At 39.5% G+C, this 15,086-nt stretch overlaps 1 protein-coding gene and 1 non-coding gene across 3 annotated transcripts; both read right to left on the reverse strand.

Moving 5' to 3' along the window:
• Positions 1-2,603: 2,603 nt before the first annotated feature.
• On the reverse strand, positions 2,604-9,240 carry LOC103661313 (membrane-spanning 4-domains subfamily A member 4A-like). 2 transcript variants are annotated; one of them, XM_008689025.2, is made up of 8 exons: positions 9,130-9,240; positions 7,187-7,277; positions 6,759-6,847; positions 6,304-6,508; positions 5,615-5,749; positions 5,378-5,434; positions 3,850-3,951; positions 2,604-3,192 (listed from the first exon to the last, which is right to left on the reverse strand). In XM_008689025.2, exons 4-8 carry the CDS (start codon positions 6,421-6,423, stop codon positions 3,103-3,105), a joined length of 504 nt encoding a protein of 167 aa, XP_008687247.1. In that variant the 5' UTR covers positions 6,424-6,508; positions 6,759-6,847; positions 7,187-7,277; positions 9,130-9,240; the 3' UTR covers positions 2,604-3,102. The 2 variants fall into 2 exon arrangements, with proteins under 2 accessions (XP_008687247.1, XP_008687249.1); XM_008689027.2 differs by lacking the exon at positions 3,850-3,951.
• Positions 9,241-10,208: 968 nt separating this feature from the next.
• On the reverse strand, positions 10,209-10,315 carry LOC121104847. The gene has a single exon (XR_005837223.1). It is a non-coding gene; the product is annotated as a U6 spliceosomal RNA (small nuclear RNA).
• Positions 10,316-15,086: the final 4,771 nt, after the last annotated feature.

Consider the following 15,086-nt stretch of genomic DNA (forward strand, 5'->3'; position numbering starts at 1 on the left):
ATTTGCTGTATTTGCACACCTAGAACTCCAGATAAGCGGTTCTGATGTATTCAGACAAAGTTGATATACATCCGGTTTTGTTGCACGAAATTAGAAGCATTATAACCATAATCCCCAATACCAACTGAGTTTTATTTCCACACATTCTCTTTCCATTTCTTTCCATTAATCTGACAAAGACTGTATTTGTTCTTTTTTTTTTTTTTAAGATTTTATTTATTTATTTGACAGAGAGAGAGACAGCCAGCGAGAGAGGGAACACAAGCAGGGGGAGTGGGAGAGGAAGAAGCAGGCTCATAGCGGAGGAGCCTGATGTGGGGCTCGATCCCATAACGCCGGGATCACGCCCTGAGCCGAAGGCAGACTCTTAACCGCTGTGCCACCCAGGCGCCCTGTATTTGTTCTGTTAACTTACTAAATAGAATTATTTCCTTTGGAGCAATTTCTAAGAAATTCATTTTTTCAACCAGCTTCTCTTGGTCTTTGCTTTAGCACCTCATTAACTATACCTTCACTAAAATAAAATAAACATAAAACAAAAAATAAATATATTTCCAATAATACTTAAATTTCAGGAATATCTATCTATCTATCCTCTATCTATCTCAGATCAGGCTCAAGTATACCAAGCAAAGTATTAACATAGAACTGTATTAAGATGACATTACAATAAAAACCAACAAAATGGATTAAACTTTGTTCAGATTGACCAAAGAAAGAAGAGAGAAGACAAAAGTTATCAACGTAAGGAATAAAAGAAAGGATTTCACTGCAGAATGCAGAGATGTTAAAAGGAAAATAAAGAAATACTGTGAACAAATTTAACATCTTGAAGGAAGTAGAATTACTTGAAAGACATAAATTATGAATGACTCAAGAATAGATTTACTCAATTATTATACTCAATAGTATAATGATTATACTCAATAGTATAATGTCTACTATAATCAAAAGATTATATTCAATAGTATAATATCTACTAAAGAAATTGAATGTATAGACAAAACCATTTCAACAACAACAACAAAACCAACTCCATCTTTTTAATCATATCACTGGCTAATTCCACCAAATATTTAAGGAAAAAAATAATTTGACATAATCCCTTCTATTTTACAAGGTCAGCATTACTCCAAAACCAAAATAAGACAAAGATGTCGTAAGAACTACATAGCAATAACTTTCAATATAGATGCAAAAATACTTAAAATTTTATCAAATCAAATCCAAACAAAGTATAATACACCACAACTAATGGGGCTTATTTCAAGAAAGCAACACTGGTTGAAGAAAAAAAATCAATGTATACAATTCATCATATTATCAGAATAAATACAAAAGCCCATATGATCTTCTCAAGATACAGAAAATCTATTTGACAAAACTTATTTATTCATGATAAAGAAAAAACTCTCAAGAAACTAGGAATAGAGGGTAATTCCCATTATCTGGAAAAAGCCATATACAAAAACCTACAGTTACAACATACCCAATGGTGACCTACTAAATATACTCCCTTGTCTCCCAATACTAGTGTATCTTCCCTCCTCAGTCCTGTTCAACATCTACTGGAAGTCATAGCCAATGTAATATGGCAAGAAAAGAAAGAAAAGACCTACAGTTTGGAAATTAAGAAATATAAATATCCCTATTGAAGATACAATCTATATATAGAAAATCCTAAAGAATCTTTAAAAAAATCCAGTTGAGTAGTGTAGAGTAGACTTGGCTTTCTGAAAAAAATCATTTAAAAAAGATAAGAGATAAAGTTTAATTTGTTAGACCATAATTGGATGTTTTTTCTACATTTTTTTTGTCCCCATAGATCAGAGTCTACCGTCTAAGACAGTGTTAAGTGCCAATTACTATATAGTAGTTGACAGCATGCTCTCAAACTGTGACAACAGTTAAGTCAGAATCATACCGTGATTGCCAGTGTCTCATCCTCTTGCAGGTGGTACAGGCAGGATTGTATTAAGCCATCTGCTAGCACCACCTTAAATTTTGGTTAGACATATCCTAAGAGAGGCCACCTATGACTTTGACTACAGCTTACAAACTTGATAGTGTTACAGGCCTTTCAAAAAAGTCAAAATGTGACGATGACTGTGCCCTTGTCAAGTAGTGTGTGGGTTATTTCAGGCTGTATCAGGATCCATGAAGCAAAGGAGACTAAGGACCTGCGGGGCATCAATCACGGAAAAAGCAGAACCTGTGTGCAGAAAGTGTGTGTACGTTCCTTTTTTTTAAAAAAAGATTTTACTCATTTATTTGAGAGAATGAGAGAGAGTGAAAGAGAGAGAGAGCACCAGTGGGGAGAGGGGAGAGGGCAGAGGAAGAGAGAAGCAGGCTCTCTGCTGAGAAGGGAGCTGGATGCAGGACTCCATCCCAGGATCCTGGGATCATGACCTGAGCCGAAGGCAGATGCTTAGCCGACTGAGCCACCAGGTGCCCCTGTATTTTCCGATTTAAAACATCAGTCACACTTTACTCATTGGATTGGTTTTATAGGACCCTGAGGTTAAAAGACCGTAACTGACTTCGTGATGTCAAATCTTCATGGTAGAGATGGAAAAATAAAAGGAATGACGACTACTTCAAGGTGAAAGGGTAAGAGCAGGGTTTATTTTAATTCATTTATTTCATGGAAATTTGTACTCGTTAGGGAAAGTGTCGGTAACAACATGATCTCACAGCTGGCCTATGGTACAACTCCCTGTACAGCGCTAGCATTACAGTCCGAGATGAATGGCTTCTCAGAAATTATGTAAGTCAGTGGTTCTGGTACCTATCCTCCAAGGCCAGACCAGAGTCTCAAAATACCTACAACCTTTCTGGTATGTTCCCTTTTTTCATATTACGAAGGGTGTGAGATGACGCCAGTGGTGATGCTGATGAATCATAGGCTTTATTTATCATGTCCAAATGTAATCATAATTGGGGGTAGAGTAGGAGACCACAGCGGAGTCAACGTCAGCAAATCTGTGACTTTCTCTCCCCTTGAGAACGCTGAAGGCTGTTCACTGCCTGATTACTGATTTACTCCCAATAATACAATTAGAGTAAATCCAGGAATGGTTCGAAAGTTGACATATCAAACAACTAAGTGGGTTGGAAAGCCACCTCATCATAGTCATGAGAAAGAGTAGCCATGGGAAGTCCACACTCATTGGAGGATAAGTCGACAACCACCTGTAGAGGAAGACCACCCAGTAGATGACATTTCATGATATGATACGACATTTCACTTGCCCATGGCCCTAGTTCTCTTAATGCACAGACCCTCCTTGGGGCCACCCTTCTCTTTCTTTCTTTCTTTCTTTCTTTCTTTCTTTCTTTCTTTCTTTCTTTCTCTTTCTTTCTTCTTTCTTTCTTTCTTTCTTTCTTTCTTTCTTTCTTTCTTTTTTTCTTTTTTTTTAAAAGATTTTATTTATTTATCTGCCAGAGGGAGAGAGAGAGAGAGCACAAGCAGGGGGAGCAGCAAGCAGAGGGAGAAGCAGACTCCCCGCTAAGAAAGGAGCCCGATGTAGGACTCGATCCCAGGACCCCGGGATCATGACCCAAGCCAAAAGCAGATGCTTAACTGACTGAGCCACCCAGGTGTTCCTACTCTTCTCTTTCTGACATAAACATCTACGTCCAGCCCAGCAACTTTCCTCTAGTGCCCAGTCTAATCTTACGCACGTGGCCACTAGTGGCAAACAGAATGTGACGGGCTCCTCATGTGACGGAGGGTCTTGGATGTTTTGTACGCTTTGAACGGTTCAGTAAAACTTAAAGAGGTAAATGTGAAAGTGGCAAAGAATATCCTAGAACACAGTTGAAGTCCTCTGGATCACAGGTACTCACTGAGGTCACATCACAGCAGACAGCGCTGCATCCAAACGCAGACAGCAGCACTGAGGTGACGAGTCCCAGGAGGACGAGGATGAGCTTCAGAAACGTAATCCCCTGCAAAGTCAAAGCCCGCGGGGAGGAAAGAGGGAAGGACTGAGCAAGGGAACTCCGCCACGGGCCCTGCGTGCTCTCTCACAGACTGTCAATGGTAGTAAAGTATCCCACTCTGGCTTCACCTTCAGATAGAATCTGGGTGGAGTTACACATAATTACTCTAATTTACAGACCCCCCAATTTGCAATTTCATTTATTTATAATTTTCACACAAATGAAGTGAGATCCTGTTGTGCACTTTTTTTCTCAACATAACCAACCAATCAAAAGCCTGCACATCTGCAAACCATGCCTTATTGAGGTGTCCAAAAATTAGAATGTTTTATTTATTTATTTTTTAAAGATTTTATTTATTTATTTGACAGAGACAGAGACAGCCAGCGAGAGAGGGAACACAAGCAGGGGGAGTGGGAGAGGAAGAAGCAGGTTCATAGCGGAAGAGCCTGATGTGGGGCTCGATCCCAGAACGCCGGGATCACGCCCTGAGCCGAAGGCAGACGCTTAACCGCTGTGCCACCCAGGCGCCCCCCCCCAAATTAGAATGTTTTAGGATCCCTTTATATCTCATAGTAATTTTCACCATATGATCAGTAGATCAGTGTTGCTTTTGTTAAATATATACTTTCTAGAAAGGATCCTGGACTTTGTCTATCATTGTGCTGAATGGACTGAACATGTAGACTTCTCTTTACCTTAGTGAAGACAGCAATTACAATCACTGAGTGAATTCGTTGGCACCCATTCTGATCTTACCTAAAACAAGGATTTTATTTGGCTTCACCTGATGTGCTTAAGTCCTAACATCACCAATAATTCATAGTTCAGAGATATTTATTCACTCAGGGTCAAGGCCCTGACCTTTTTCTTCAAGTTTTAAGTGGTGCCCTATTGCCCACCTATGATGAGAAAGACATCTGCAAGGAGTTTTGTATCTATGGATAAATATCAGGAGATTTTGTCACTGAATTTTTCAATACTTACAGTCATGAAATAACCAGCTGATACGCTTGATAAGAGGTGATAGGATATGGTCACTCTGATTGCAAGGATTATTAGTGACAGTCCTGTTAATATGGCAGCCACGGTGTTTGCCCCAATGCTGCCACAGATGTGAAATAGAATCAGAAACTGAGTCCCTGTTCTTGGACCTGGCAAGTGATTGTACATATGTGTGCATTTTATTTAAAATTCAAAGAAAATTGAAATTCGTAAAAATTATGCACAGGGTTGCTATCTGCGATGGGGTAATTTCTCATCTGAGCCAGATAGAGACAATGTGACCTGTGGGGAATAGGGAAGGAATCATTCTGGGATCTCAACTCAAGGCAAAGAAAAACCTGGGAATCGGAGACAGCTTGATCATTTTGGAGACGAAGGCTGGTCTACGCTATGCCTCTGAATTTTCTGAAACTGTAGATAAACGTACCATCTGTTTTGTCGTCTTCTTTCCAGACACAATGGACACAGTTCCAGATAAAAGTAACTGTACAAAGATAAAGTGTGAAGAGTTAGCCTGCAGATACATGATTCTGTCGTCCTTTTTCCTAACACTAAATACTTCTCAAAACTTCCCCCCAAATTTCGTGCTTCTAAATGATAACTATTAAGGATTTTACATAAATTCTAAGTAATACAGAAATCAAAGGGATACCAATTTACTTACAAAAATTGGTCCCAAAAGGAAAATGAAGGTATGTGCACTGTTTTCTAGTGCTAGATGTAGTTGGTGGAATGAAAGGAAGACCTTTATCATAATCCACAGGCAAATGTTCATTAGGCCGATCATGATTTGGCTCACCTAGAAAATGACAGAATGTCTCTGAGTTAGGAGGACTGAGGTTTACTTTTAGAATCATTTGCCGGGGCGCCTGGGTAGTGCAGTCGTTGAGCGTCTGCCTTCGGCTCAGGGTGTGATCCCGGCGTTCCGGGATCCAGTCCCACATCGGGCTCCTCCACTATGAGCCTGCTTCTTCCTCTCCCACTCCCCCTGCTGTGTTCCCTCTCTTGCTGGCTGTCTCTCTGTCACATAAATAAATAAAATCTTTAAAAAAAAAAAAGAATCATTTGCCCCACAGTTGGGGGTTGTAAATGACTCAAGCTTCCTTTAATTTGGAGAAGTCCGTGATCAGTGCTTACGTTTTTATTCAGCGTTCCCAAATATAAAACAGTTTGGTGATTTGGCTACTTGGCCAACGTGGTTTCTTATTTAAAAGTCCTATTTTCCTCTTGATACGGGAATTCGTGGGACCACTCCAAACTCTTCTCTCAGGTAATCGTGTAGCTTTGATCCAGAGCAAATTCAGGGGAACACAAGCCACCTCAAAATCCTTAGCTGACCTTCACTGTACTTACCCCAAGAATAACTGGCTTCCCCTTGAGAAAATTCTGCAGGTTGTTCTGTGCCTCGTGAGGGAAAGGCATTGGCCCAGACCGGCCCTGGTGGATGGCTGGATCTCTTCGTTGAAGACCCATAGTCGTGTCCCTCGATGCCGTTGGTCTTCACAAGCGCTGCTCCCGTCACGGGCGGTGTGCAGTCACAACACGTGGGAAGCATGGGCTGCCCAGAAAGATCAGGTAAAAGGACTAGTCTCTTTGATTCCACGCAGTAGTTAGTGTTCACGCACATTTTAAAGTCAAAGGTAGGCACTGTGCTACATGTAAGGAACAGGCCATGCAATTGTTTCCATTTTGAAGGGTGGGAAATCTGACATTTATTAAGTAATTAGCAACGTACCTCGGCAGTTCCGAATGACATACTCTCCCTTATATTGAGATCCAGAAAGGCTATGTAAGCAGTGTAAACTTACGTTATAGGAAGCTGAGGATCTTAGCCTGAGTGCGTGTGTCTTAGGGATCCTTTGGTCTTGACATAACGTTGACCATCTTGACCATGAAGCTGAAAATAAATATTGCCTGCTAGTCCTGGTATTCCCGCCCCACGGGGAGACAACGAAGGATTTGTTTCTTTGTTTCTTTGTTTTGCTGGGTAGAATTCTTTCATTTACACCTCTGTTCCTAGGTCGTATCTGGTATAGTTATTTTTGTTTTGTCTCTGAGTTCAGGCTCTTGCTGGAGTTTAAGAACTCACAGCAGTTGACTCAACAAGCCACAAGGTAACAGGCACGCTCTTAGACCCAGCGTTTGCTTCCTCCTGATGCCCCTGATTAACTCACCACACCAACGACCACACCAACGACACACAACTAAGTTATCACACAAACTAGGCACAACTCACCACGTGTCTTTGCGCTGACAGAGCTGGGGAGGTGGCTTGGAACCACGTCTGCCTGAGCCTTCAAACCTTTGCTTTTCTACTTGTGATCTACCTACAGAAATGTTATGCAAAACACCCACATATTAGGAATGCTTTCCTTCTCCGACAGCAAGAAATCTTCTTTTTTTATTTGAACACACGGACCATCCTGAGTATAAACAAAAAATAGTATCGCCTTTTCTGTCTTCATCGTGATGGCAAATGGATACTCCGCTTCGTGTATATTTCTCTTTCAAGTGAAATCATGGGAAATTTGCTATGGTCCACGGAGCTACAATTTCACTTTTCCTCTCGAATTCAGTATAAAAATTTCTGGCTGTATGGTGTGCAGGTGTGTTCGAATTTATCGGGAAAATATATTAAAACAATAATGATGAAACAGGTATTTCTTCTACCTACCTTTATTAAGTTCTGTAAAATCTGATGGTTCTTTTACAGAAATTAATGTCTTTTATTCTGAGGAGATTGACCAAAAAGCCCCAACCAAACAAAAAAGGAAACACTGTATACACTTGAACCTTGAACAACATAGTTTTGAACCTTGCAGTTTCAATCCACGTATATGTGGATTTTTATAGTCCAATAGTACAGTACTAAAAATGTATTTTCTCTTCCTTATGACTTTCTTAGTAACATTTTCTTTTCTTTAGTTTACTTTATTGTAAGAATATAGTATATAATACATGTCACATAAAATGTATGTGTTAATTGACTGTTTATGTTATTGCTAAGTCAACACTGGGCTACTAGCAGTTAAGTTTTGGGGGAGTCCAAAGTTATAGTCGGTTTTCTACTGTGGGAAGGGTGTCCAAAGCCCCCTGTGTTGTTCAGGGTCCACTGTAATAACTTTCAAATGCAAAATGGGAGGGAAAAGTCATGCACATTTGAAAGCTAGTATTTAGATGTTGAATTTGCATTTGTGTTTAATGCAGGCCAGTGATCCTTTATATAGAATTGTTTCATGATATTCTGACTTTATTCCTACCTTTGTTTCAATGATAGTTACTGAACATTATCTTCTCATGCTCAAAATCTCTGTTTTTGTTACCAAAGAAGATCTACATTAGGTATGGAAACAAATGTGCATTTTTTCTTATATCTTGATAACATTATTAGTATGATACTGCCCTTACTATCTTATTTACTTTTTTAAAAAATCTTTAATCCTGTCCCCTATTATTAATCATATCTGAAGCAAAAATATCATGTTTCTCTGAACAAACTATGACTCACTTTTCATGATGGTAAAGTCAACATCCTAAAAAATATTTTTTCATTGATACCTGATTACAAAGCAGTCTTTGGAACTGGGAGTCCACTCAATGTCATATACTTTTTCACAGTTAGAGTAATGACTATGCAGAGGATATAATTCCAGATCAAGAACATCCTCCTTTGGGATCAAAGTTCTTTCATTGACACACACTCAAAAAATGTCAAAGTAATCATTCATTACATAAAATTTAAAAAAGCAGCACTAAAAAACCTAGCAAGCCAGACCTAAGGACCACTAGAAAAGTACTCTGCGTCACAAGGTCTAGCTAGTATATGATTTTTAGGCCAATTGTTTTCTGTCTTTTGAAAATGATTACATGGCTGAGATCGTTTCAAAGCACAATCTGGATGGTTCTATGGGTCTATAAAATTGTAACATTAAGTTTGTTACTAGCGACTCAAGCATTTTTGTTTTATGGAAAAAAATTCCCTGAGATGTCGATATCCTTCTCAAGTAACTAGTTTTATAAAAAGTAGTTTTTATAAGATTATTCCACTGCTGTGGTTTCCTCCCATGGAACAATTCCAGGAAAACTTGTATGAGTCTTAGGGACTGGCATGGAATTGACATGCCCTCTTACAGGCCAAAGGAATACCCATGTAAATACAAAGAAAAGAAAAATACATACCTCTGTCCTAAAACAATATTCAGTCTTAACTAGATATTCATACAGGACCGAGGAACATCAGTAGCTCAGAGTTGGTCTCAGAGTCTTTCCAAGGACATTCCCCCAAAGCAGCAAGCAATTTATGCCCTGTGTCTCTAGCAGGCTCTGCAGGCTGCGGGAATTTGATATACGCAGGTTTTGCTCAATAAGACGGAACTCCCTGTTGTATGAAGAGATAATGATACATCACCCTAAAAGGCATCTTTCTGCTGTGTATTTCTTGCAGATGGGTTTCTATGATGGGGTAAAATGCATGATGTTGATGGAGATAACCACTTATCTCTGCTGTTCAGGTAGCCACGGTCTCGAGTGCCAACCCTTTGCACACTCTTTTCTCAGTGTGAGGGCAAATCTTAATTCCTATTTACCCACCATTCCCCCAAAGACCTTGCTAATGAAGCCTGTGCTTTCTGTTTGGGGATATATTTTGATTTACAAATAAAACCTTAATTTGCCCATAGAAATCCTCACCTTTAATAGAAAATATGGGATTTTTCCGTAAATATGGAGTTTTTACTCTCCTGGCTCCCAAATTATACTTTGTATGTTTTGCTAACAATGCCGGTTCCTCTGCGGTGACGTGAGCTTCCTTACTCCCATTTCTACTACTTGACAAATAATAATAGACAAATAGCACACAATATTTATAAAGCCCATGTCAGGAAATCCAAAGATGGGAGTAATGTGCTATTTGCCCACATCTCCGAAATTATATTCTCCAACAGTATAAGGGAGCTCTTGCATAATCTATAACCTTGGCTAAATTATCCTTTAACTTAGAAAGAACGTAGAAATCTGTCATCTTCTCCACTGTGTGATTCCTCTGGGTTCTTTCCTGGTACTTGCCCATGGTTACCATCATGAATGATGGAGAATCTCTGTACCACCACCCCGGCCTTCCTTCAAAGCATAATAATTTGAGGTAAAGCTTTTAATGGGGGAAAAGATGTTCTTTTCCTATCCTTGCGTCTGTCTACAACTGTGTAAAAGAAGGGTTAAATGTTCCTCTTCTTGTTAGTGTTTCAAATCCATCCAAAGGAACACTCTGCCTTTTCTTCACAAACTTGAGTGTCATCCTTGCTCAGAACCCATGCGAATCTTCTCTGTGTTGTTCCAATTTTGGTATCTGTGCTGCCGAAACGAGCCCTGCTCTGCCTTTTCTTAACTTGAGGAATTTTCAGAATATTCTTTAATTTGCTGAAAAGTTCTGTTACGAAAGGAGTTTGACCTCTTTCAACAGCTTTTTCTCCACCTATTGTAATGACCGTATGGTTTCTCTCCTTTATTCAAAGGTGTAAAACAACCTTGCACAGCTGGCATAAACCTGGGTGGTTATGACATACTTTTTATAGGTTGCTGGGTTTAATTTATTAATATTGGTAGGGATCTATGGGTCTAAGTTCACGTAAATATATCCATATTTTATTTTCTTATAATATTTTCATCTGTTTTGGGAGTTAAGAGCTGGTTACTGCTTGCCTCAAAAATAAACTTTGAAGTTTATCTTCCTCCTCAATTTTCAGAAAGTGTTTGCGTAATATTGGTATTATTTCTTCATTGAACGTTTGATAGAATTGACCAGCCAAGCTGTCTCCACCCAGTCTTCTCTGCATGACAAGCCTTTTAATTATGAATTCAATTTCTTTTCATGATACAGGTCTATTTGTATTAATCGGGGTCCTCCAGAGAAATAGAACCAATAAGATGCACTGATATGGACAATGACATTTATTATACGGATTTTGGCATATGTGATTATGGAGGCTGAGAAGTCCCAAGTTCCACAATCAGCAAGTTGGAGACCAGAGAGCCAATGTATAGTTTGGGTCCAAGTCCAAAGACCTAAGTAACAGGGGAGCCTACTACAAGGTGAGGTGTTAAGGATGGGGTTTATTTCTTGGTGACTAACATAACATAACAAAAAATTATTATAAAAATCCCCCCCAAAAAGGATGGGGTTTATTTTTAATTATTTCTATTTCATAGTTTTGTGGAGAGTGCATCAGAAAATTCACACTCTGACACAGATGGCCTAATCCCTAACTCCAAGTAGCATTCACAGTATGGTCTGAAATGAATGACTTTCCAGAAATTGTACAGATCAGTGTCCTGAGACATGCTCTGCAGGAGCAGACCAGTGTCCTAAATCTTCAACAGACTTCCTGATGTGTCTCTTTCTTCGTCTAAGAAGGCTGTAACATGATGACAGTCCTGACGGCATAAGCATTGTATGCTCGATTCATTATGTTCAAAGGTAATACATTGATGGAAAGCGTAAGTGACCCTAGCAAAGTCAACATTAACAGACCTATGACCTTCATATTGCTGAGGACACTTCAGCCCCTCTTTGGTAGACACTGATATATTTTCAAGAGCACAAACTAGAACAAAATAGGAGTTGCTCATTCAAGAGGTATATCACACAACTGAAGTGGGTTGGGAAGCCACGCCATCATAATCATGCTAATGGAGATGTTATGGGGAGTCCACACTTGTTGGGAGATAAGTCAACTACCAACTGTGGAGAAACCAGGACACACAACAGATGAGCATGTGGTGTTTCTCTTGCTCATGGCCTTAGATCTCCCAATATCTTACGGATCCTTCTTGGGGCTACTTTTGTCTTGTTCTGATCCAAACATCTACACCTATGTAGGCACCTCCTCAATTCGCGCCTAGTCCAATCTTCTGCACGTGGATCCTAGGGGCAAAACTGAGCACTAGGGTCTTCTCATATGGTTGTGTAACATGAAACGGGACTTTTATATGCTTTGTACTACCTAATAGCAATAAAGAGGTAAATATAAAAACGGCAGAGAATGTTCTAGAACACATGCCAAGTCCTTTGGATCACAGACACTCACTGAGCTCACATCATAGCAGACAGCACTTGCATCTAAGTGCAGAGACACTGAGTTGACAAGTCCAAGCACAAAGAGAATGCACCTCAAAATCATAATTCCCTGCCAATTAAATCATGTATAGAGAGGTGCCCGGCTGGCTCAGTCAGAAGAGTGTGTGACCCTTGATCTTGAGTTTGAGCCCCATGTTGGGTGTAGAGATTACTTAAATAAATACAACTTAAAAAAAATTTAAGTAACTCTTAAAAAAATAAAATAAAATCATATATAAAGAAAAGATTGAAGGATTGAGCAAAGTGAGTTTCTGCCATTGACCCTGCTTGCTCTCCTTCATAAATGATTGACATTTCTCAATGGGGATGAAATATTCTACCCTGGCTTCCACTACAGATGAAATATAAGTCAATGGGCAGCATCATTAACCACTATAGTATACAGATGCTCAAATTTGCAGTTGTATTCACACAACGACATGAGCTCCTGATTATCTGTGTCTTTCCTGATGTCACTAACACGAAAACTGAAACATGAAAACTGCTGATTAGCAAACATTGCTTTATTGACACTTATGTGATTTGGAACATCTTAACAACCCTTCTGCACTTCATAGCAATCTCGACTAGGTCCTCAGTGTATCAGTGCAGGATAGGTCCCATGTGATGTCTGCAGAGAGAATCTTGGACTTTGTCATTGTTCTGAAAGGAAAAAACACCTAGACTTTTCATTTTTTACCTTTTGGAGACAGGGATCAAATTCATTGAATGAATTCATTGGCATCCATTCTTCTCTCACCTAAATAAAGGTTTTAGTTAGTTTCACCCGATATACATGTCTTCACCTGACCAGTAACTTACAGCATAGAGAAATGTATCCAATCAGGGCCAAGGCCCTGGCCTTCTTCCTTCAAGTGGTCTTTCAGGGGTAACCTATGCTTTTCTGCCACCTGCCTTGAGAATAAATTCTGGAAGTCATGTTGTATATGTGTAAGCATCGGGAGATCTTTTCACTAGATCCGGAAATCCTTACAACAATGAGCAAATCATCTAATATGTTTTGCATGTCATAAATGAATCTGTCTGAACTGACCACAGTGCTTATTAGCCATACTTCTGCTAATATGGCACTCACAGTATTCATCCTAGGCTGACATATATCTGCAAGAGATTCAGAAAATGGGTTCTTATTTCACATTCTTTAACTGACAAATGATTATACATGTGTGTGCACTACATTTAAAATGAAAGTATCATGAATTGAAATTTATGAAACGTTATGGAAGAATTTGCTATCCACTACTATGGAATTTCCCCATATAAGCCAGAAGAGAATTCTGGGGAATTCTGGGGAAAGAATCATTCTGGAACCTCAACTCAGTCTCAACTGAAGACACACCGGAGAAGTTGAAACAGCTTGGTCATTTTGGAAACACAGGTTGGCCTATTCTGACTCTTAATTTTCTCAAAGCATAGAGAAACTAACCATCTTTTCTGTAATTTTATCTCCAGCCACAATAGACAGAGTTCCAGATAGAGCTAACTGGATACAAGAATAGAGTTAAGTGATTTAATCTATGAATATACCATCTGGAATCTTTTCTCCTAGAACTGAATGGTTCTCAATATGCTTCCCCAAATTCTGTGCTCAAAAACCATGTATGAAACAAGTCCTAGGAACACGTACATATTCTTTTTTTTTTTTTTAAGATTTTATTTTATTTATTTGACAGAGAGAGAGACAGCCAGCGAGAGAGGGAACACAAGCAGGGGGAGTGGGAGAGGAAGAAGCAGGCTCATAGTGGAGGAGCCTGACGTGGGGCTCGATCCCAGAATGCCGGGATCATGCTCTGAGCTGAAGGCAGACGCTTAACGACTGAGCCACCCAGGCGACCCGGAACGTGTATATATTCTAACTACTAGAAAAATCAGAGTGATTCCAATTTACTTACAAAGATTGGTTCCCCAAGGAAAATGTAGGAATTTTCAATTGCAAGCAGAGAGGCAGAACACAGAAAGGAAGGCTTTGCCGTAATCCACATTCAAATATTCATCAAGCCAATCATGATTTGGCTCATCTAGAAAATGAGAGAATGCCTCTGAGTTAGAAGAATAAGCTCTTCTACTTGCAAATTAATTGCCTCATGTTTCGAGAATGCAAACAACTCACGGCTCCTGTAATTTGGAGAAATTTTTTTTAAAAGATTTTATTTATTTGACAGAGAGAGAGACAGCCAGCGAGAGAGGGAACACAAGCAGGGGGAGTGGGAGAGGAAGAAGCAGGCTCATAGCAGAAGAGCCTGATGTGGGGCTCGATCCCATAATGCCGGGATCACGCCCTGAGCCGAAGGCAGACGCTTAACCGCTGTGCCACCCAGGCACCCCGAGTCACTAGATTCTACACCTGGAACTCATACTACACTGCATGTAAATGAATTGGAATTTAAATAAAAACTTAAGAAAAGAATTATAAGATTAAAAGTTTCCGAGGATCTGATATGCAGCGTGGTGACGATAGCTCATAAAACTGTATTGTTGCTTGAAATTTGCCAACAGAGTAGAGCTTAGGGATTCACACGGCAACTGTACAAGGTGATGGATGTGTTAACTTGATTGTGGAAGTCATTTCATAGTATATACACATATCAACTCATCACATCGAATACTTTAAAAATACTATGCTTTGTCAATTACACCTCAGTAAAGCTGGGGAGGAGAAAGACTATCAGAATAAAAGGAATTCCAAAAATTATGTTGAGGAAGATTTTGTGAGGGAGGCTTGTGCTGATGCTCTGGCCTCTTTATTCCAAGGAAAGACAAGAAAAATAATCATCATAAACGTGTGATCGAAATAAGTTAATAGTCTTTTACATTTGAGAAGCTTCCTATGATATGGGTAATGGCTGTAATGTTTATCCAGATTTATCTACATGAAGAGAGAATGACAAATCCTTTATTGATTAGAAGCTTTATCGGTTAGACATGACGGCGATGATGGCACGTGGTATAAACTTGGCTTTCACCTGTACTCAAGCTTCTACTGAGTTGCAGCCTAATCCTTTAA

The sequence above is a fragment of the Ursus maritimus genome, unplaced genomic scaffold (assembly GCF_017311325.1).
Source record: "Ursus maritimus isolate PB19 unplaced genomic scaffold, ASM1731132v1 scaffold_23, whole genome shotgun sequence".
In the NCBI taxonomy this organism is placed as follows: Eukaryota; Metazoa; Chordata; class Mammalia; order Carnivora; family Ursidae; genus Ursus; species Ursus maritimus.

Excerpts from the sequence above, each read along its gene's own strand:
- LOC103661313 (XM_008689025.2), bottom strand. The coding sequence starts at position 6,423 with ATGGGTCTTCAACGAAGAGATCCAGCCATCCACCAGGGCCGGTCTGGG. Across the intron at positions 3,952-5,377 it reads AGAAGACGACAAAACAGATG|GGGATTACGTTTCTGAAGCT; the intron begins GTACGTTTATCT and ends TTGACTTTGCAG. Across the intron at positions 3,193-3,849 it reads TCTGCTGTGATGTGACCTCA|GTGGTTGTCGACTTATCCTC; the intron begins GTGAGTACCTGT and ends CTTCCTCTACAG.